Genomic DNA, 14,782 nt, shown 5'->3' on the forward strand with positions numbered 1-14,782 from the left:
TTTCCAAATTAATTAAATTATTTGTACTATATTAATGCTTATTATATCTTTAATCTCCTTTTTTTTTTTTTTTTCTTTTTTTGATTATATTAATATTCCTTCTAAAAGTTTAGAATTAATTAAAAATAATTAAGTAGTTAGATATAAATAGTTTTCACTTAGAAATAATGATATATATTTATTTTAATTAAATCTATAACATTCAAAAGTTTTCGAAAAAACAAAAAAATTAGACCTTATTTAACTTTATTTTTTCATAAATTAGGTATTTCCTTATACACTCGATTCTTTAAGTATGGTCAAAAATATAAAAGATGTATTTCCTTTATGTATATATATATAATGCTGATATATTAACATATTACAAAATATCATGTAAAATATAGTTATCCTCATTTATTATTACTGTTTTTGTGTTGTTAAAATTAATATTTTTTTACAAATAATTTTTTTGAAAATATCATGTTAATAAAATTATAATTTATAATGACAAGATATTCATAACATTACTTATTGCTTTGGAGTATGAAATAATGTATTTTATATGTATACTATACGATCTATATGGTATATAAATTCCGTATTTCCTTATAATATGGAAATACTATTTTTTTCCTAATTTATTCTGAATGGAATTAATAATAAAAATTATTTAGTTAAATTACTCTGCTAAATAATTAAAATATATATTTTGAATATTTTTATATAAATTAATATTATTTTATTTAGATCAAAGTTATTTTTTTTTAATAAACACTATAAAGTTAAAAATTTTATAATACCTTTTTAATATTATTTTTGTATATGCATGTTATAAAATACTCTACTTTTATGTAAATTTTATTAAGTAGATACAAAAGAAAAAAAAAAATTAGAATTAAATAACTAATATAATATCCTTTGCCTTTAAGAAGTTATAGTATAACTTTTTATATATTTTTTACTAAATATTTTAAAATATTTAAAGAACAGAACATGAAAAAAAGCATTATGATTTTATCATTTATTAAAATTGTTGTACTTATCTTCTTAACGTGGATACCGCATCTAAGTAATCATGTGGTATGATAAAATTATTTAAGAATATTTTTGTTATTTATATTTTTATGAATACACTTTTCATCCTTATATTATTTATTCATTAAATTACTATTATTTATTTTGTATTTTTAGATTACGTTTAACAAATACCTAGGCAAAAAGTACACGCTTGCTATAAAATTAGACGACAGAATATATCGATTACTAGCAAAATATAAAAAGGATAAGGATTCAAAAGTTGCAATGTTAAGAGATGATATATCAAATAATGGAATGGACAAAAAAAAGGATATATATAATACTGAAAAGGAGTGCACAGAAAAAAAGAAAGAATTATATAGAGGTTCATTAAATAATTATGATAAACACAAACAAGATATGAACAATAAATATCCTAAATTTGTGACAAAAAAATACAGTCATCTTGAAAAAAAAATATTCAAAGAGCTGGATTTTGTAGATTTTCTTAAAAGGAACAAGAATATTAGTGATAAGACTTACAAAACAATAATGCGTAAAAAATTCTCATTACGATTAGGATCACCTTTATTATTGTTTTTGTTGTTATCAACTCTACTCATAGTAGATATATCTCTGTGTTATCCATCTGGAGGAAAGGGATTTTGCGAGCTATTAAATTTAGACACGATTTTAAGTTCCTGGAAAACTATTTTGAAGAATCATTTTAGTTGGTTATTGATTGGTGCAAAAGCAACAACTAATGCTGTATTAGGAAATTTATTTAATATTGTATTATATGTCATTCCTTTTTTAATATTAGGTGTTACACTTATATCGTACGTTTTTTATTACCATAAAAAAGCTAAAAAATATGAAAAAATTAAGTTCAGTAAAAAGTGAAAAGAATAATAAGGAATTTATTTTTTTAAGGCAACGTATATTTTAATACGATGTAATATTTACAATGTCATTAGTTATGTGTATAATAAACATATAGTTAATTGTTGAAAATTTATGCAAGCAATTAGATATTAGTATATTTTCTAGCTCCAAAAAAATAGAAATTTATGTTCTTAGTTTTTTTATGAATTTAAAGGTTTTAAGTTTTTATAATTTATGTTTTAAATTATTATATTTTTTTAATTATATATTACTGGATAATACATATATTTGCTTATTAAAATAGAATTATATGAAAAGTATATATTTGTGCTTTAAAAAGCATACATAGCAGTAGAATTAACATAATTTTAATGGAGTATTTTTGTTTATTTTTATTTAAACTAATATAAACTATGCTTACTATTTTTTTTTTTCTTAGAAGAAAATTACTATTTGTTTAAGTAATTAGAAAAATAACCTATTAGTTCTAATTTAATAATAAATGTTCCTTGTTTTGCATATAATGAAAGGGAGTAATATATTCTGTCACGAGAATAAATAAATATATATAGTTTTTTACTTAGGAAAGAACATAAACTTTATTTTTTAAAGCAACTTTTATTTTAAATTTCTTATAAAAGATATTTATTGTAAATTTTTTGTTTTTATCAGATATGTAGTCTTCTTTGCATGGTGTAAATATCAAGGTATAAATATATAATATAGTATTTTTTTTAAATATGGATTAATTAAAATGATATAATAAGATGAGCATACAGGATATTTCAATTTGAATGAAATAACAAACTTTCATAATACTTTTATTGTAATTAATTGTGAAATTATTTCAATTTTTTAAAAATTACTTAAATACATATTATATTGAAAATTTATAAAAAAAAATTCACTCATTACCTATTTATATGTAAACATTACATTATAATAAGTTAATATAATGTACTAAATGTAAAAATATATCCGCAGATAATAAATTGAAATTTTTTGTTTTTCTTTTTCATAATAGTAACTTTCTAGAAATATGTTATATATATCTGTAAAAAGTTAAATAATCATTAAAGGAAATAAAAATAAATATATATTTATTATAACAATATAATAATGTGTACGCATTTGTTTATATATATTTTCTATTTTTTATGTCTATAAGTATATTTATGAGAGAACTAATATTATTTTAAGAACACACAATTATTATATAGTTTTTATTGATCATTAATAACCTTTTCATATTTATAACGCTCATAATTAAAATAAAAAAAAAGTAAAAAAAGATGAATTCTTTTTATATGTAGATAATTAATAATAGTTAACATTGTTCTTATTTGTTGGAAAATTTTTTTATAATATCTATTTAAAAAATCATTCTATGTTTTTTTTACAATATTTAATTGAATAAGTGTAGTGTATAATATTTACAACGTAAAAGTTTTTAGAAAAATTTGTAATGATTTAATTAAATTTAATAAATTTGATTCCCTGATGGTTAAAATAAAATAATAATGTAAAATTAATATATATTATACTTATCCGACATACATGTTAAAAAATTATTATTTAGTCAATTAACATAACTATATATTTTTCGTTGTAAAAGAATATGCCAATTCCACTCAAAATGAAGCTACAATATATGGACAATTTTACATGGTAAAAATAAAAGCACTGATAATAAGAATATTGATAAAAGAATTAATTATTTTTAACATTTATTTATATATTATTTTTTTTTTCTTTTGTTAATATGCGTTATATCTGTATTTAATTAAAATGTTTTTTTCTATTTATATAAAATTTATGTATGGAATAATTACATTATATTAATATATAATTCTTTTTATGGTACGCATGCTCACTTTTCAATTAAAATATAAAAAAAGAATAAATTATTTTTCTTCTTAATTTATTTGCTTTAAGACATTAATAATTTCCGAAGGAAATTTATTTTTGATGATATGATAGGAAAATTTTCCTCTTTATCTATTTTTATTTGTGCACTGCGAATTATATTTTAATAATTAATGTGTACGTTTTTTCTGAAAAATATTCTTAATATACTTTTTTTTTTTATGTTATTTCTACGTAATGAGATTATGAAAGGTGTAATATATTATGGACGTCAAAAATATAAATTATATGTAATATATTTACTTTACGTTTATGCACTATTAAGAATTATATTGTATGTATGTTAATATAATTATATTTCAAAATTGAATTTATGTTGACTTTATAAAAATATAAAACATGAGTAATAAGTCTAAGAGTGAAAAAGAAATTAAGATGATACTATAAAATTATTCTAATATTAAATTTTTATATACGTATCTGTATGGTTATTGAATAATAATTTTTGCATGCTTATCTGTAGGATTGATGTACTTCCAATTTTATGGATGTTTTGCCTCTTAAATAATCTTTGGATTTTAATATTTACATCGATTTTTCGGATTCTGCTTTTTATTATATTTAAAATGATATTAAAAGTATCCCCGAAAAATGAAAATCATAATTATAAGTAGAACAATTTAATATATAGCTGTAATGCAAAATATTAATTTCAGTGAGGTAATCAAAATATTCCTAGCATTTATTGCTATTCAAAAAAATACCAAAATCTAATATATTATAATTTGTAAAATTAGCGTGCTTACAATTCTGTACTATTTTTTCGTTCAATTTTTTTAAGTTTTTAGAAATATAATTACATGTATAATCATGTACGTTGGATGTATCACTAATATTAAAAGAAAAATCCGTAAGTTTATTAATAATGTTATAGATACACTAATGTCGTTATTCTGCTATAAATAAATTCTTTAATTTACAATATATCCATTATTTGTTATGAAAGCTATAATTATTACAACTTCTTACAGTTATATTCTATATATTCACTTCATATCTATTGTAATTTTCATTAGATATTTGCATGATGCATTTTTTCAAGAGGATTTTGACAATAACAATGAATAAGTATTTTAAAATTAATCTTTTTCGTTCAAAAGTACATGCAATTATTCTTACTTATCATATGGAGAACTCTTATTTTAAATTATCTTTTGAAAATTTAGAAGTAAATTTTTAGTAAACAATTTAAAACGCTTTTAAAAAAAAATTTTTTTTTTCTTATATTTAATAAGAAATATTTTATTTAAATAATAGATAAATAATAATTATTTTTGAAATATAAAGGAAAATTTATTTAATTTCTTATTTTAAAAAACTTCTATACGCTCTAGTAATAACATAAAAATTTTAAATTAAGTATATTACTATTTTATATAAATATAAAATTCAGATAATCCATAGATATATTAGAAAATTTTTTTATCTTATTCAAAAAAATTTCATGAATATCAATTATTAATAATTGTTTTCTAATTATGGTTCATTATTAAATCATAAAAGAACTATAAATAACTTATGAGTCAGAAATTTATGTATTTTAAAAAATATGATAAAACTCGAAATACTAAATTATATAAAATATTTGTAATCATTTAACATATTATCATTTTACAAAATTTAAATTTGTGATATTGCAATAAATTCCACTAATAATATAAAATAAAACTTTTATTTAATTTACTTAAATATAAGCTATTGCGTTAAAAACAATTTCGATTTAATAACTATATATAAAATTTTAAAATACTGTTTATATTTATGAACTGTTACTTATAAAATTAATATACCTTTTATATTTATGAATAATAGTGTGGCATTTATATATTAAAAAGGTGTTAACATTTCTATTATTATCCCAATATTTTCTTTTTCTGTTAAGAAATCTACCATTTTTATCGATACAAATTATTCATATTAATAATTTGTATTAGTGAAAGCAAATAATATAGACTAGTAAATATGACATAAAATAAATAAATTATATTTGAATACATATTAAACATAGATTATTATAAAGTATAATTAACAGTAATAAGCACGCTTGAATATTCCGTACATATTTTATAGTTAAATTATATATTTTATGTCTATGCATGTATTGTATAGAAAAACACCATATTTAAATTGTAATGAAATAATTTGCCTGTGAATTCATGAGTAAATTTATTTTGATAAACCTAATTAAATATCATTATTCAAATTATATTAATAGAAAATTATTTAGAATTAAAAAATACTTAATAAAATTTGCCACTCATAATTATTTTAGAAAGATGTATAAAAGAGATAAAATAATTTTTAAGTTTGCATTAAACACTTAGTTAAATATTTTATGGTAAATATACTGATAAAAAATAAGAAAATGTTTATATAATAAAAATATAATTTTTTAGCATTTATTCAGTGTTTCACACATAACACAATAGTTATGTTAAAAACAATATTATTATATAATTCGACATATTAATTAAAATATTGCATTCATATTTGTCATTATTATAGATATAAGATTATACTATAAACAATTTATTTAAAAAAAATAAGAAAAATATAAAGAATAGTTCACGTATTTTTTTCTGCGCATATAATTTATATAATTATATATATAAATTCGTATTTAAGTTTAATATTAGAATTGCAGTGTAATTACATTTTCATAGAGTAATAACTAATTCAGTATAATTTAGTGTTATTTAAACTTCGTAAGAAAAATATTCGATAATAATGAATAGAACAAATTATAATTATTATATTTTATATATTTTATGCACTCTTGTTATGTTATTGTTTATACGAGAAAAAAAAAATAGAAAAAAAAATTTTTCGAAGAATTTAATTAAATATTATTTAATTAATGTACTACTATAGATTTAATTTATATGTTTTTATTATTTGCGAATGTAACATAATTAGATTACTTTACATAATATTATATTAAAAATTTAACAATATATTTTTACAGTTATAATACATGTATTCTGTAAAAATCATTATATGTATGTTTAAATGCCAATTTAATTAAAGACTAAAAATAGTAAAAATTGTATACTTGCTACTTGGATATATATTAAATTATTGTAGAATTTTTTTTCGCTGATATGATAATATTAAAAAAATAGAAAATGGAACAAAAAAAGAAGATGCTCTTTTTAATTAATATTTCTACATTTGTGTTTTTACCTTGGGTATGCCTTCTCTATAGCGACATGGTAGGTTATTATTATTTTAGTAAATTCGTATTACTTATTTTTTTATGTTTTATTTTTATTAATACTTTCTTTTAGTATGAGATTATTCTTTTTTTTTAAATAATAAATATTTACTTTATATATTAGCTTACATGTAATCATCTGCTTGTTGGAGACTATAAGCTTTATAAAAAATTACATACGAGAACTTATCGGTTACTAACAAAATGTAAACACAAAAGATATTCAAATATTGCACAATTAAAACAAGAGATACCAAATAATACAGTTGGCGAAAAAAAAAATATATTTATTAATGAAAAGGTTAACAACGGAAAAAAAAAACATTCAAATGAAAGATCATTAAACAATGTAGGCATTTATGAACAAACTAGAAAATATAAAACTTCCGTACACACGAGAACAAAATTAAATTTTGAAAAAAGAGTATTAGGCAAATTATATTACAAAAATACAGTTAGATTTACTATGAATGCTGATTTTAAGTTTTTAAAATATACTATAACAAGAAAATTAGGTATGATGTGTGCTGTATATATCTTCTATATAATACTTGGTATAGTAATATATGCTTTAATACATTCAAATGATATGCTGTGTTCTAAAAGCTTTATATTTAACTTGCTTTGGTGTAATGTAGCAACAATAGCATATGCAATGTCCCTGCTTATAGTTATACCATCCTTATATTATATCTACAGAAAAATTGCAAAATATATAAAGTTAATATATAAAAAAAGTGAAATGCATAATACGGATTATCCTTATCCCAGAAAAGTAGTCTTTAAGAAAAATTAATATATATAATTCTCTATTTGATATACCTAAAAAACAAACATATTTATAACTGATTAACTTTTATGATTCCAACCTTATGCCCCTGGAATTTTTAATGCACAACGCTAAAAATATACATTTTTATTTTTTTTTGTAATTTGAATATTTTAATATTTTTCATTCTGAATTATAATTTAGTTCCTCAGCATAAATCATTATAAGCGTTTACATATATATTTCTGTATTTAAGAATATTTTTTTGAAAAATACATATATGCGTCTTAAAATTAATATATAAGAGATCAGAATATATAATTTTTCTTATGTGTCGATTTATATTTTTCACCGAAAAAAATAGTACATTTATGCTTTTTTCTTTATCAAACCTTAAATACTTCTCATTTTATATATATATATATATATATGTATTTTTTTGTTCGTTATTACAAAAAATAAAATTAAATTAAGAAGCGAATACTACATTGGTCCAAATAAGCTATATTTCAGAAATAGGAATCTAAAAAGAAAGCTTTAATTTTAATAGTATTAAATTTAAAATATACAAAAAAGAAATTATTGATGTGGGTAATCAAAAACTAAATTTAATATAATTTTTATATGTTCTATAAAAAGATGTATGTTCCATTTAATTTTTATATTACGAATACGAGAAAAAATTTAATATATTATTCTGATGCATTAAAAATTTTGTCTGCAACGGAATTGCACTATTACACTATAGCCATAACAATTAGCATTGGTATTATTGATATGACTGTTATTAAAGAAATATCAATGAGTTTCTAGAAAAAAAAAAGGAAGATAAGAAAAAAGACATGAACAGTGAAAATTTTTAACTATTCTTTTTTTAATATTAATAAAATTTTTTTTTTTCTTGTTATATATTTTTTGTGCATAAATGAAGGTATGTTTTTTATTACTGAAATTATTTTTTTTTTAAATATCGTTTTAGTAAAATTTTGAAATGCTTTCTTCTCTAGTAGCTAATTTTTATAGATTATGATAAAAATATGTTAAGTTTCTGTTACGTAAGTAAATCCATAAGGAAATGATACTATTTAATTATTTATTTTTTTTTTTTTCTTTATATTAACTTACTATAAAAAATGTGTGCATATTTATACAAATAGATTAGTAAGAAATGTCGATAAAATAAAAACAATGAGTAAAACATTTTAAGCATAAAAAAATAATTTTTAATTATATAACAATATGAAACATATACAGAACACTTTCTTCCACTTTAGATATATGAATACAACAAAGAACTGCTTGAAAAACAAAATTAAGTTCCTGGTCATTATAACAATTTTGGTACATATCCTTTTTATATGGACAAGTCAATGTTACAATAGTATAATAATATAACTACATTGTTCATATTTCCTGTTTTATTTATAAAAAAAGTATTTTATTATAATTAGATAAAAAAACACTCTGAAACAATAAATAATATTTAGGCTTCTTTTTTAAATCGCATTTGAAATTTAGTTAAACCTACTTATAACGAATACATTTCTTTCTAAAAAAAAATGTTTTTCTTGTAATTATTAACTATCTGTTTTATTCTTAATAGAAATTACGTTCATAAAGAATCGATTTTTGTATAAACACAAATATCATTTAGATCTGGCAGATATACCTTTATATATTTATGCTCAACTGATAAAATATATATTTCTATATTTTCTTGAAGTTAGAACGTTTGTATAATTGCTTTCTACTTAAAATGCAATGTTTTTCTAGAGCTCATTATTGTGAGGTAGCATATATATACATGTATTTATTTTATGTGTTACATAAAAAACGAAATAGATATGGATAAATATTTATAGCAATAATTTCTTCTTTGTTTGAAGAAATTGCATACATATGTTTAATGTAAATTTATATTAAATTATATGTGTGTATATTTAATATAATGCACAATATTACAATAAATATTTCATTCGACTGAGGTAATTTATATTTTTAACAATCATACTTTTTTTTTTCCTTTTTATAAAGATTTAAGTGGTACTCTGGAGAATTGTTTAAAAATAATTATCATATATTTATTTTAATTTAAGTGTATGATGTTGTTCTTCATTTAATATAACAAAATTCATGTGTTGTTTTTTTGTTTCACATTTATTTTTTTCTTAAATATAAACAGACTACGTAATGTTTGTAAAAACGAAACTATTATATAAATATATATATATAAAATATTATTTCATATATGGGTAATGATTACAGATTTTTATTTTTATTATATATTTTAAATACTAAAGTATGAATATGCACTAATATATTTTTATGTTTTATGGATGCATTATAATTAAGGTATTACCAATTTTATAATTTACAAAGTTTTTTAGTTAAATTAAGGATTTAAAATCCATGTGTCTTTGGTTTTTTAATTTATAGTATATAAATCTCTATTATAAATATTACCTAGATATCTATAATTATAAAATAATATACTTTGTTATTTTTGAAAGTATTAAGAGAGTACATTATTTAACAAATATTTGTCTAATATTAGCAAGTGTCATATAGGAAATAATTATGCTGTCGTGTCTCAAATAATAACTACCCAGTAAAAATGAATAATATATTTTCAACGAAATTCAATAATCACTAAATACATTGTAATTTTATAAACATATACATTTTCTTTTATAATACCATTATATACATAATAATTTATTTTTTATGGTACACTCTACTTGTATCTAATTCTTGCGTTTACTTCAATAATTATAGAATAATAAATATTTGGAAAAATATAAGTAACTTATGTCAATTACCACGAATTTTCCCCTATTTGTAATCCTTTTTTTAATAATACAAACCTTTGTGGAAGTAAATCCGCAATATACATGTAAGTTTATAAAATTTTTTTGATACATTTATTAAGATTATTAGATACTATATATTTTAATAAAAATATTGATTTATATTTTTTATATAAGAATGAAGTATGGGGTTTTTTCTGAAATTTATTTTTGAGTTTTTGATATGAATTAAAACTAATTTGTTTAAAACTCCTCTTCCGCAAATTTAAATCGAACTTAAATTAATATACTTATCTGATTTATTAGTAACACAATATATATTTTTGAAAATATATTCCGAAGGCCATGAAAAAACTAAATTATTTCATATTTTTTAAATATGTAGTTGGATCTAGTAATATATATAGCATTATTTGGATATATACATATAAAAAATTTAACGAACGTGTTAATAAAAATTTTCGAAAACCTTTAAAATTTTTTTTATTATTTTCTTATTGCAGTTACATAGCTGTTAATTTAAATATATTTTATAAAAATTACCTAAGTAATTATGGCAATCCAAATTGATATCCAAGAAGAATATGTATATTTACTGATAATATAATTAAATAGATATATTACTGGTCTAAGGTTATTCTGCTATTAATATATTTTATTCATGAATAACCGTTTCTTTTTTTTTTTTTTTTATTACTTTACTACTGAATTTATATACATAATTATAAAAAAGAAAAAAATAAAGTTCCTAAATTTAAAAAATTTTCATTTGAAAAATATAGTATAAATAATGCATATTTATAAATAATAACTTTGAAAAATTATATTAAAAAAATAAAAAATCAGTCTTTATTTACCTTTAAAACATATATATCCTTATCGAATGGGTAGAAGCATACAAATTTGATATTAAAAATATATTATAGTACATAAATGATTTTTATATTATAAAGTATAAATCATATATTACTATTAATAAAATAAAAAAGGTTATATGCAATATTGTTTTTTTATTTTAATATTACTACTTTGTTGTTATAATAATTATTAATTATTAAACGTATTATCCAGTTTTTCCGTAATATAAGATTTATAAAATTATAATAAATAATAGGTAAACTTTAATAAAATTAGTAATTATTCTACTACTATATAGAAAGCTATTTTATTTATATTCTTTGCGTTATGTATAATATATGAAGAAAATATTTAGAAATATTAAAAGATTATCTATATTTTTTTTATTTTATTTTAAAAAGAGTTAACAAAAAAATTATTTAATTAAATTAGCATTTTAAATAAATTATTTATATTTTTTGAATTTTTATGAATTAATTCAAATTATATAATTCTAATTACAGTTATTTTTCTTTTTCCGTTGTCTAAAAAATTATATCCCTACACATTTTTTATTAACTTACAAAAAAAAATTTAAATTATAAATAGAAAAATTAAGTGAATGAATTATCTTTTATCTATAGAAGAATGTTATATTATTGTTAATATTTTCCTTATCGAATATGTTGAAATATTAAAAATCTATAAAATGAAAAAAATAGTTAAGTTATTCTTATTAAAATTACTACACTTATCCTTTTAACTTGGATATTCCTCTTTAACAGTAATTTTGTATTATAATATTTATTATGCATATTTTCATTGTTAACATTTTTAGTGTTTTATTTTTATTGATACCTTTTTTTAGAAATATAATATTAATTCGTTAAATAAAAAATATTTATTTTTTTTTTTTAGAGTATGTTTTATAAATTTTTAGGTGAAATATACTATCTTGTTGAAAAATTAAATACAAGAACTTATCGGCTACTACCAAGATGTAAGCAGGGTTAGGATTCATATATTGTAGGCTAAAAGAAAATAAACAAAATACTAGTATACATGAAAAAGGGGATATATGTAATGTTGAAAAGGAGAACACCATAAAAAACAAACAATAAAATGGAAATTCATCAAAAAATGAGAGACGAGATAAACAATCTATGAAAAACAAATCTTGTATATTTGAAACAAAAAAATATTGAAAGAACTTTATTATATAGATTTTCTTAAAAAAGAGAGGTCAATTAGTAATAAAGTCTATAAGAACATTATTCGTAAAAAATAAGGAATAGTATCTGATTTTCCTTTATTATTCTCATTGTTATCTATATAGTTCATATTATATTTGTTTTGTAATTATGGTCTTATGGATGGGTTATTCAAAATATTTTATACCTACACTTTATAGAGTGATTTGAGATCTTTAAATAATTGGTTGTTGAAATTCCTTCTTAAATAAGTGTTTAATAAGCCTATGGAATATATTACTAAGGATAATGTGAAAAAAACGTGCAATACTGCTTTAGACAACATTTTTGTTATTTTCATATATATTATATCTTTCTTTATGTTAGATGTCACGCTTATATTAAGGATTATATGTTACCATAAAATAGTTCAAAAATAAAAAAAATTAAATTCAGAGGAAGGTAAATGAATATTATGTAACACTACTCTTTCTTTAATGATATCATTGAAACACAGTAACATTTGTAATATTATTAGTTATGTATTTATTAAATATACCTACATTATATAAATTTTATGAATATTTCTACATATATCTAGCCTTGTTAATGAGCAATCATGAAAGGATAAGTTCTTATTTTTTTGTAAATTTATATGTTCTAACGTTCTTAAGTGTATATTTTAAAGTGTACTATCATCTTAGTAGTATATAATGGGTTATTATGTATTAGTGTATTTAATAGATACCTATAATAATATGTCTATTAAAATTAATATATAATTGGTCAATACTTATAATTTTATTCGATTACAGTATTAAATTACATTTGAAATAAAAAAAAATGCACTCTCTATTTTCCATCTTTTAGTTAAAAAATGGTTATTTGTTTGAATTAAAAAAAGTGTGTGATTGTTTTAAAATTAAAAATGATTGTAATATATTTTGTATTTCATGATATAAAGCAAATATATTTTTTTTGTATTTATATATATATATATTTATTTATATTTAATTAGGATGAAAATTAATATATATATTAAAAAATAATTTTTACAATAAATATATTAAAGACATATTTATAATAATAATAATAATAGATGCTTAGGTTTCTTTGCATTATATATTAGGAAGCTATGACAATATGATAATATATCATTTATAAATATACATTATATCTAATTTTTTTCTAATATATAGATGGCATAGCTTTAAAATTTACTGAAGTGTTTAAATAATTTATTTTTTTATTGTTTCACTTAATTGAGGCTTTAATTCAATTTTTCAAAAATAATTAATTAATCATATATTTAAAATTTATAAATAAATATGAAAAACGTATTTTTTATTTTTTGCATTATTAAGGAGATAAATTAATGATTTAAATATAATCATACGTTAATATAAATTATGCAGAAACTTTTTTCTCTTATAGTTTTTCTTTTTTTATAATATTAGACTTCTAAAAATGTGATATAAATGCATATTGAACCATAGAAATTTTCATGAAAATTGATTAAAGTAAAGGTATACTTTATTGTAGTAATATAATAATATGTAAACAAATATTTATGTTCAATTTTTAACATTTGTCTATAAGTATATTAAGTAAGACGTTAATGTTAATTTGTGATGTATAAAAAATGTATAGCTTATATTAACAATTAGCAACTTCTTCAACGTTTAGGGTTTAGGGTTCAGGGTTTAGGGTTTAGGGTTCAGGGTTTAGGGTTTCAGGGTTTAGGGTTCAGGGTTTAGGGTTCAGGGTTTCAGGGTTCAGGTTTAGGGTTTCAGGGTGTTAGGGTTTAGGGTTTAGGGTTCAGGGTTCAGGTTTTAGGGTTTAGGGTTCCGGGTTTAGGTTTCAGGGTTTAGGTTTAGGGGTTCAGGGTTTAGGGTTTAGGGTTCAGGGTTTAGGGTTTAGGGTTCAGGGTTAGGGTTCAGGTTTAGGGTTTAGGGTTCAGGGTTTAGGGTTCAGGGTTTAGGGTTTAGGGTTCAGGGTTCAGGGTTCAGGGTTCAGGGTTCAGGGTTCAGGGTTTAGGGTTTAGGGTTTAGGGTTTAGGGTTTCAGGGTTTAGGTTTTAGGGTTCAGGGTTCAGGGTTTAGGGTTTAGGGTTTAGGGTTTAGGGTTTAGGGTTTAGGGTTTAGGGTTCAGGGTTT

General features: G+C 19.6%; 2 protein-coding genes and 1 pseudogene across 3 annotated transcripts; all 3 read left to right on the forward strand.

Annotated features, from left to right (window-relative positions):
* Nucleotides 1–975: 975 nt before the first annotated feature.
* Nucleotides 976–1,902, forward strand: PmUG01_00059700 (fam-l protein; the record flags this gene model as incomplete). Its single annotated transcript, XM_029004922.1, has 2 exons — nucleotides 976–1,062; nucleotides 1,174–1,902. 2 exons carry the CDS (start codon nucleotides 976–978, stop codon nucleotides 1,900–1,902), a joined length of 816 nt encoding a protein of 271 aa, XP_028859111.1.
* A 5,033-nt stretch (nucleotides 1,903–6,935) lies between these two features.
* On the forward strand, nucleotides 6,936–7,820 carry PmUG01_00059800 (Plasmodium exported protein, unknown function; the record flags this gene model as incomplete). The annotated part of the gene is made up of 2 exons (XM_029004933.1): nucleotides 6,936–7,022; nucleotides 7,149–7,820. 2 exons carry the CDS (start codon nucleotides 6,936–6,938, stop codon nucleotides 7,818–7,820), a joined length of 759 nt encoding a protein of 252 aa, XP_028859112.1.
* Nucleotides 7,821–12,337: 4,517 nt separating this feature from the next.
* Nucleotides 12,338–13,093, forward strand: PmUG01_00059900 (annotated as a pseudogene). Its single transcript is given in 4 exon segments — nucleotides 12,338–12,460; nucleotides 12,475–12,633; nucleotides 12,648–13,055; nucleotides 13,070–13,093. Coding segments are annotated over 4 exon segments (714 nt in total).
* The last annotated feature ends 1,689 nt before the right edge of the window (nucleotides 13,094–14,782 follow it).

The sequence above is a fragment of the Plasmodium malariae genome (genome assembly GCF_900090045.1).
Source record: "Plasmodium malariae genome assembly, contig: PmUG01_00_34, whole genome shotgun sequence".
Taxonomy (NCBI): domain Eukaryota; phylum Apicomplexa; class Aconoidasida; order Haemosporida; family Plasmodiidae; genus Plasmodium; species Plasmodium malariae.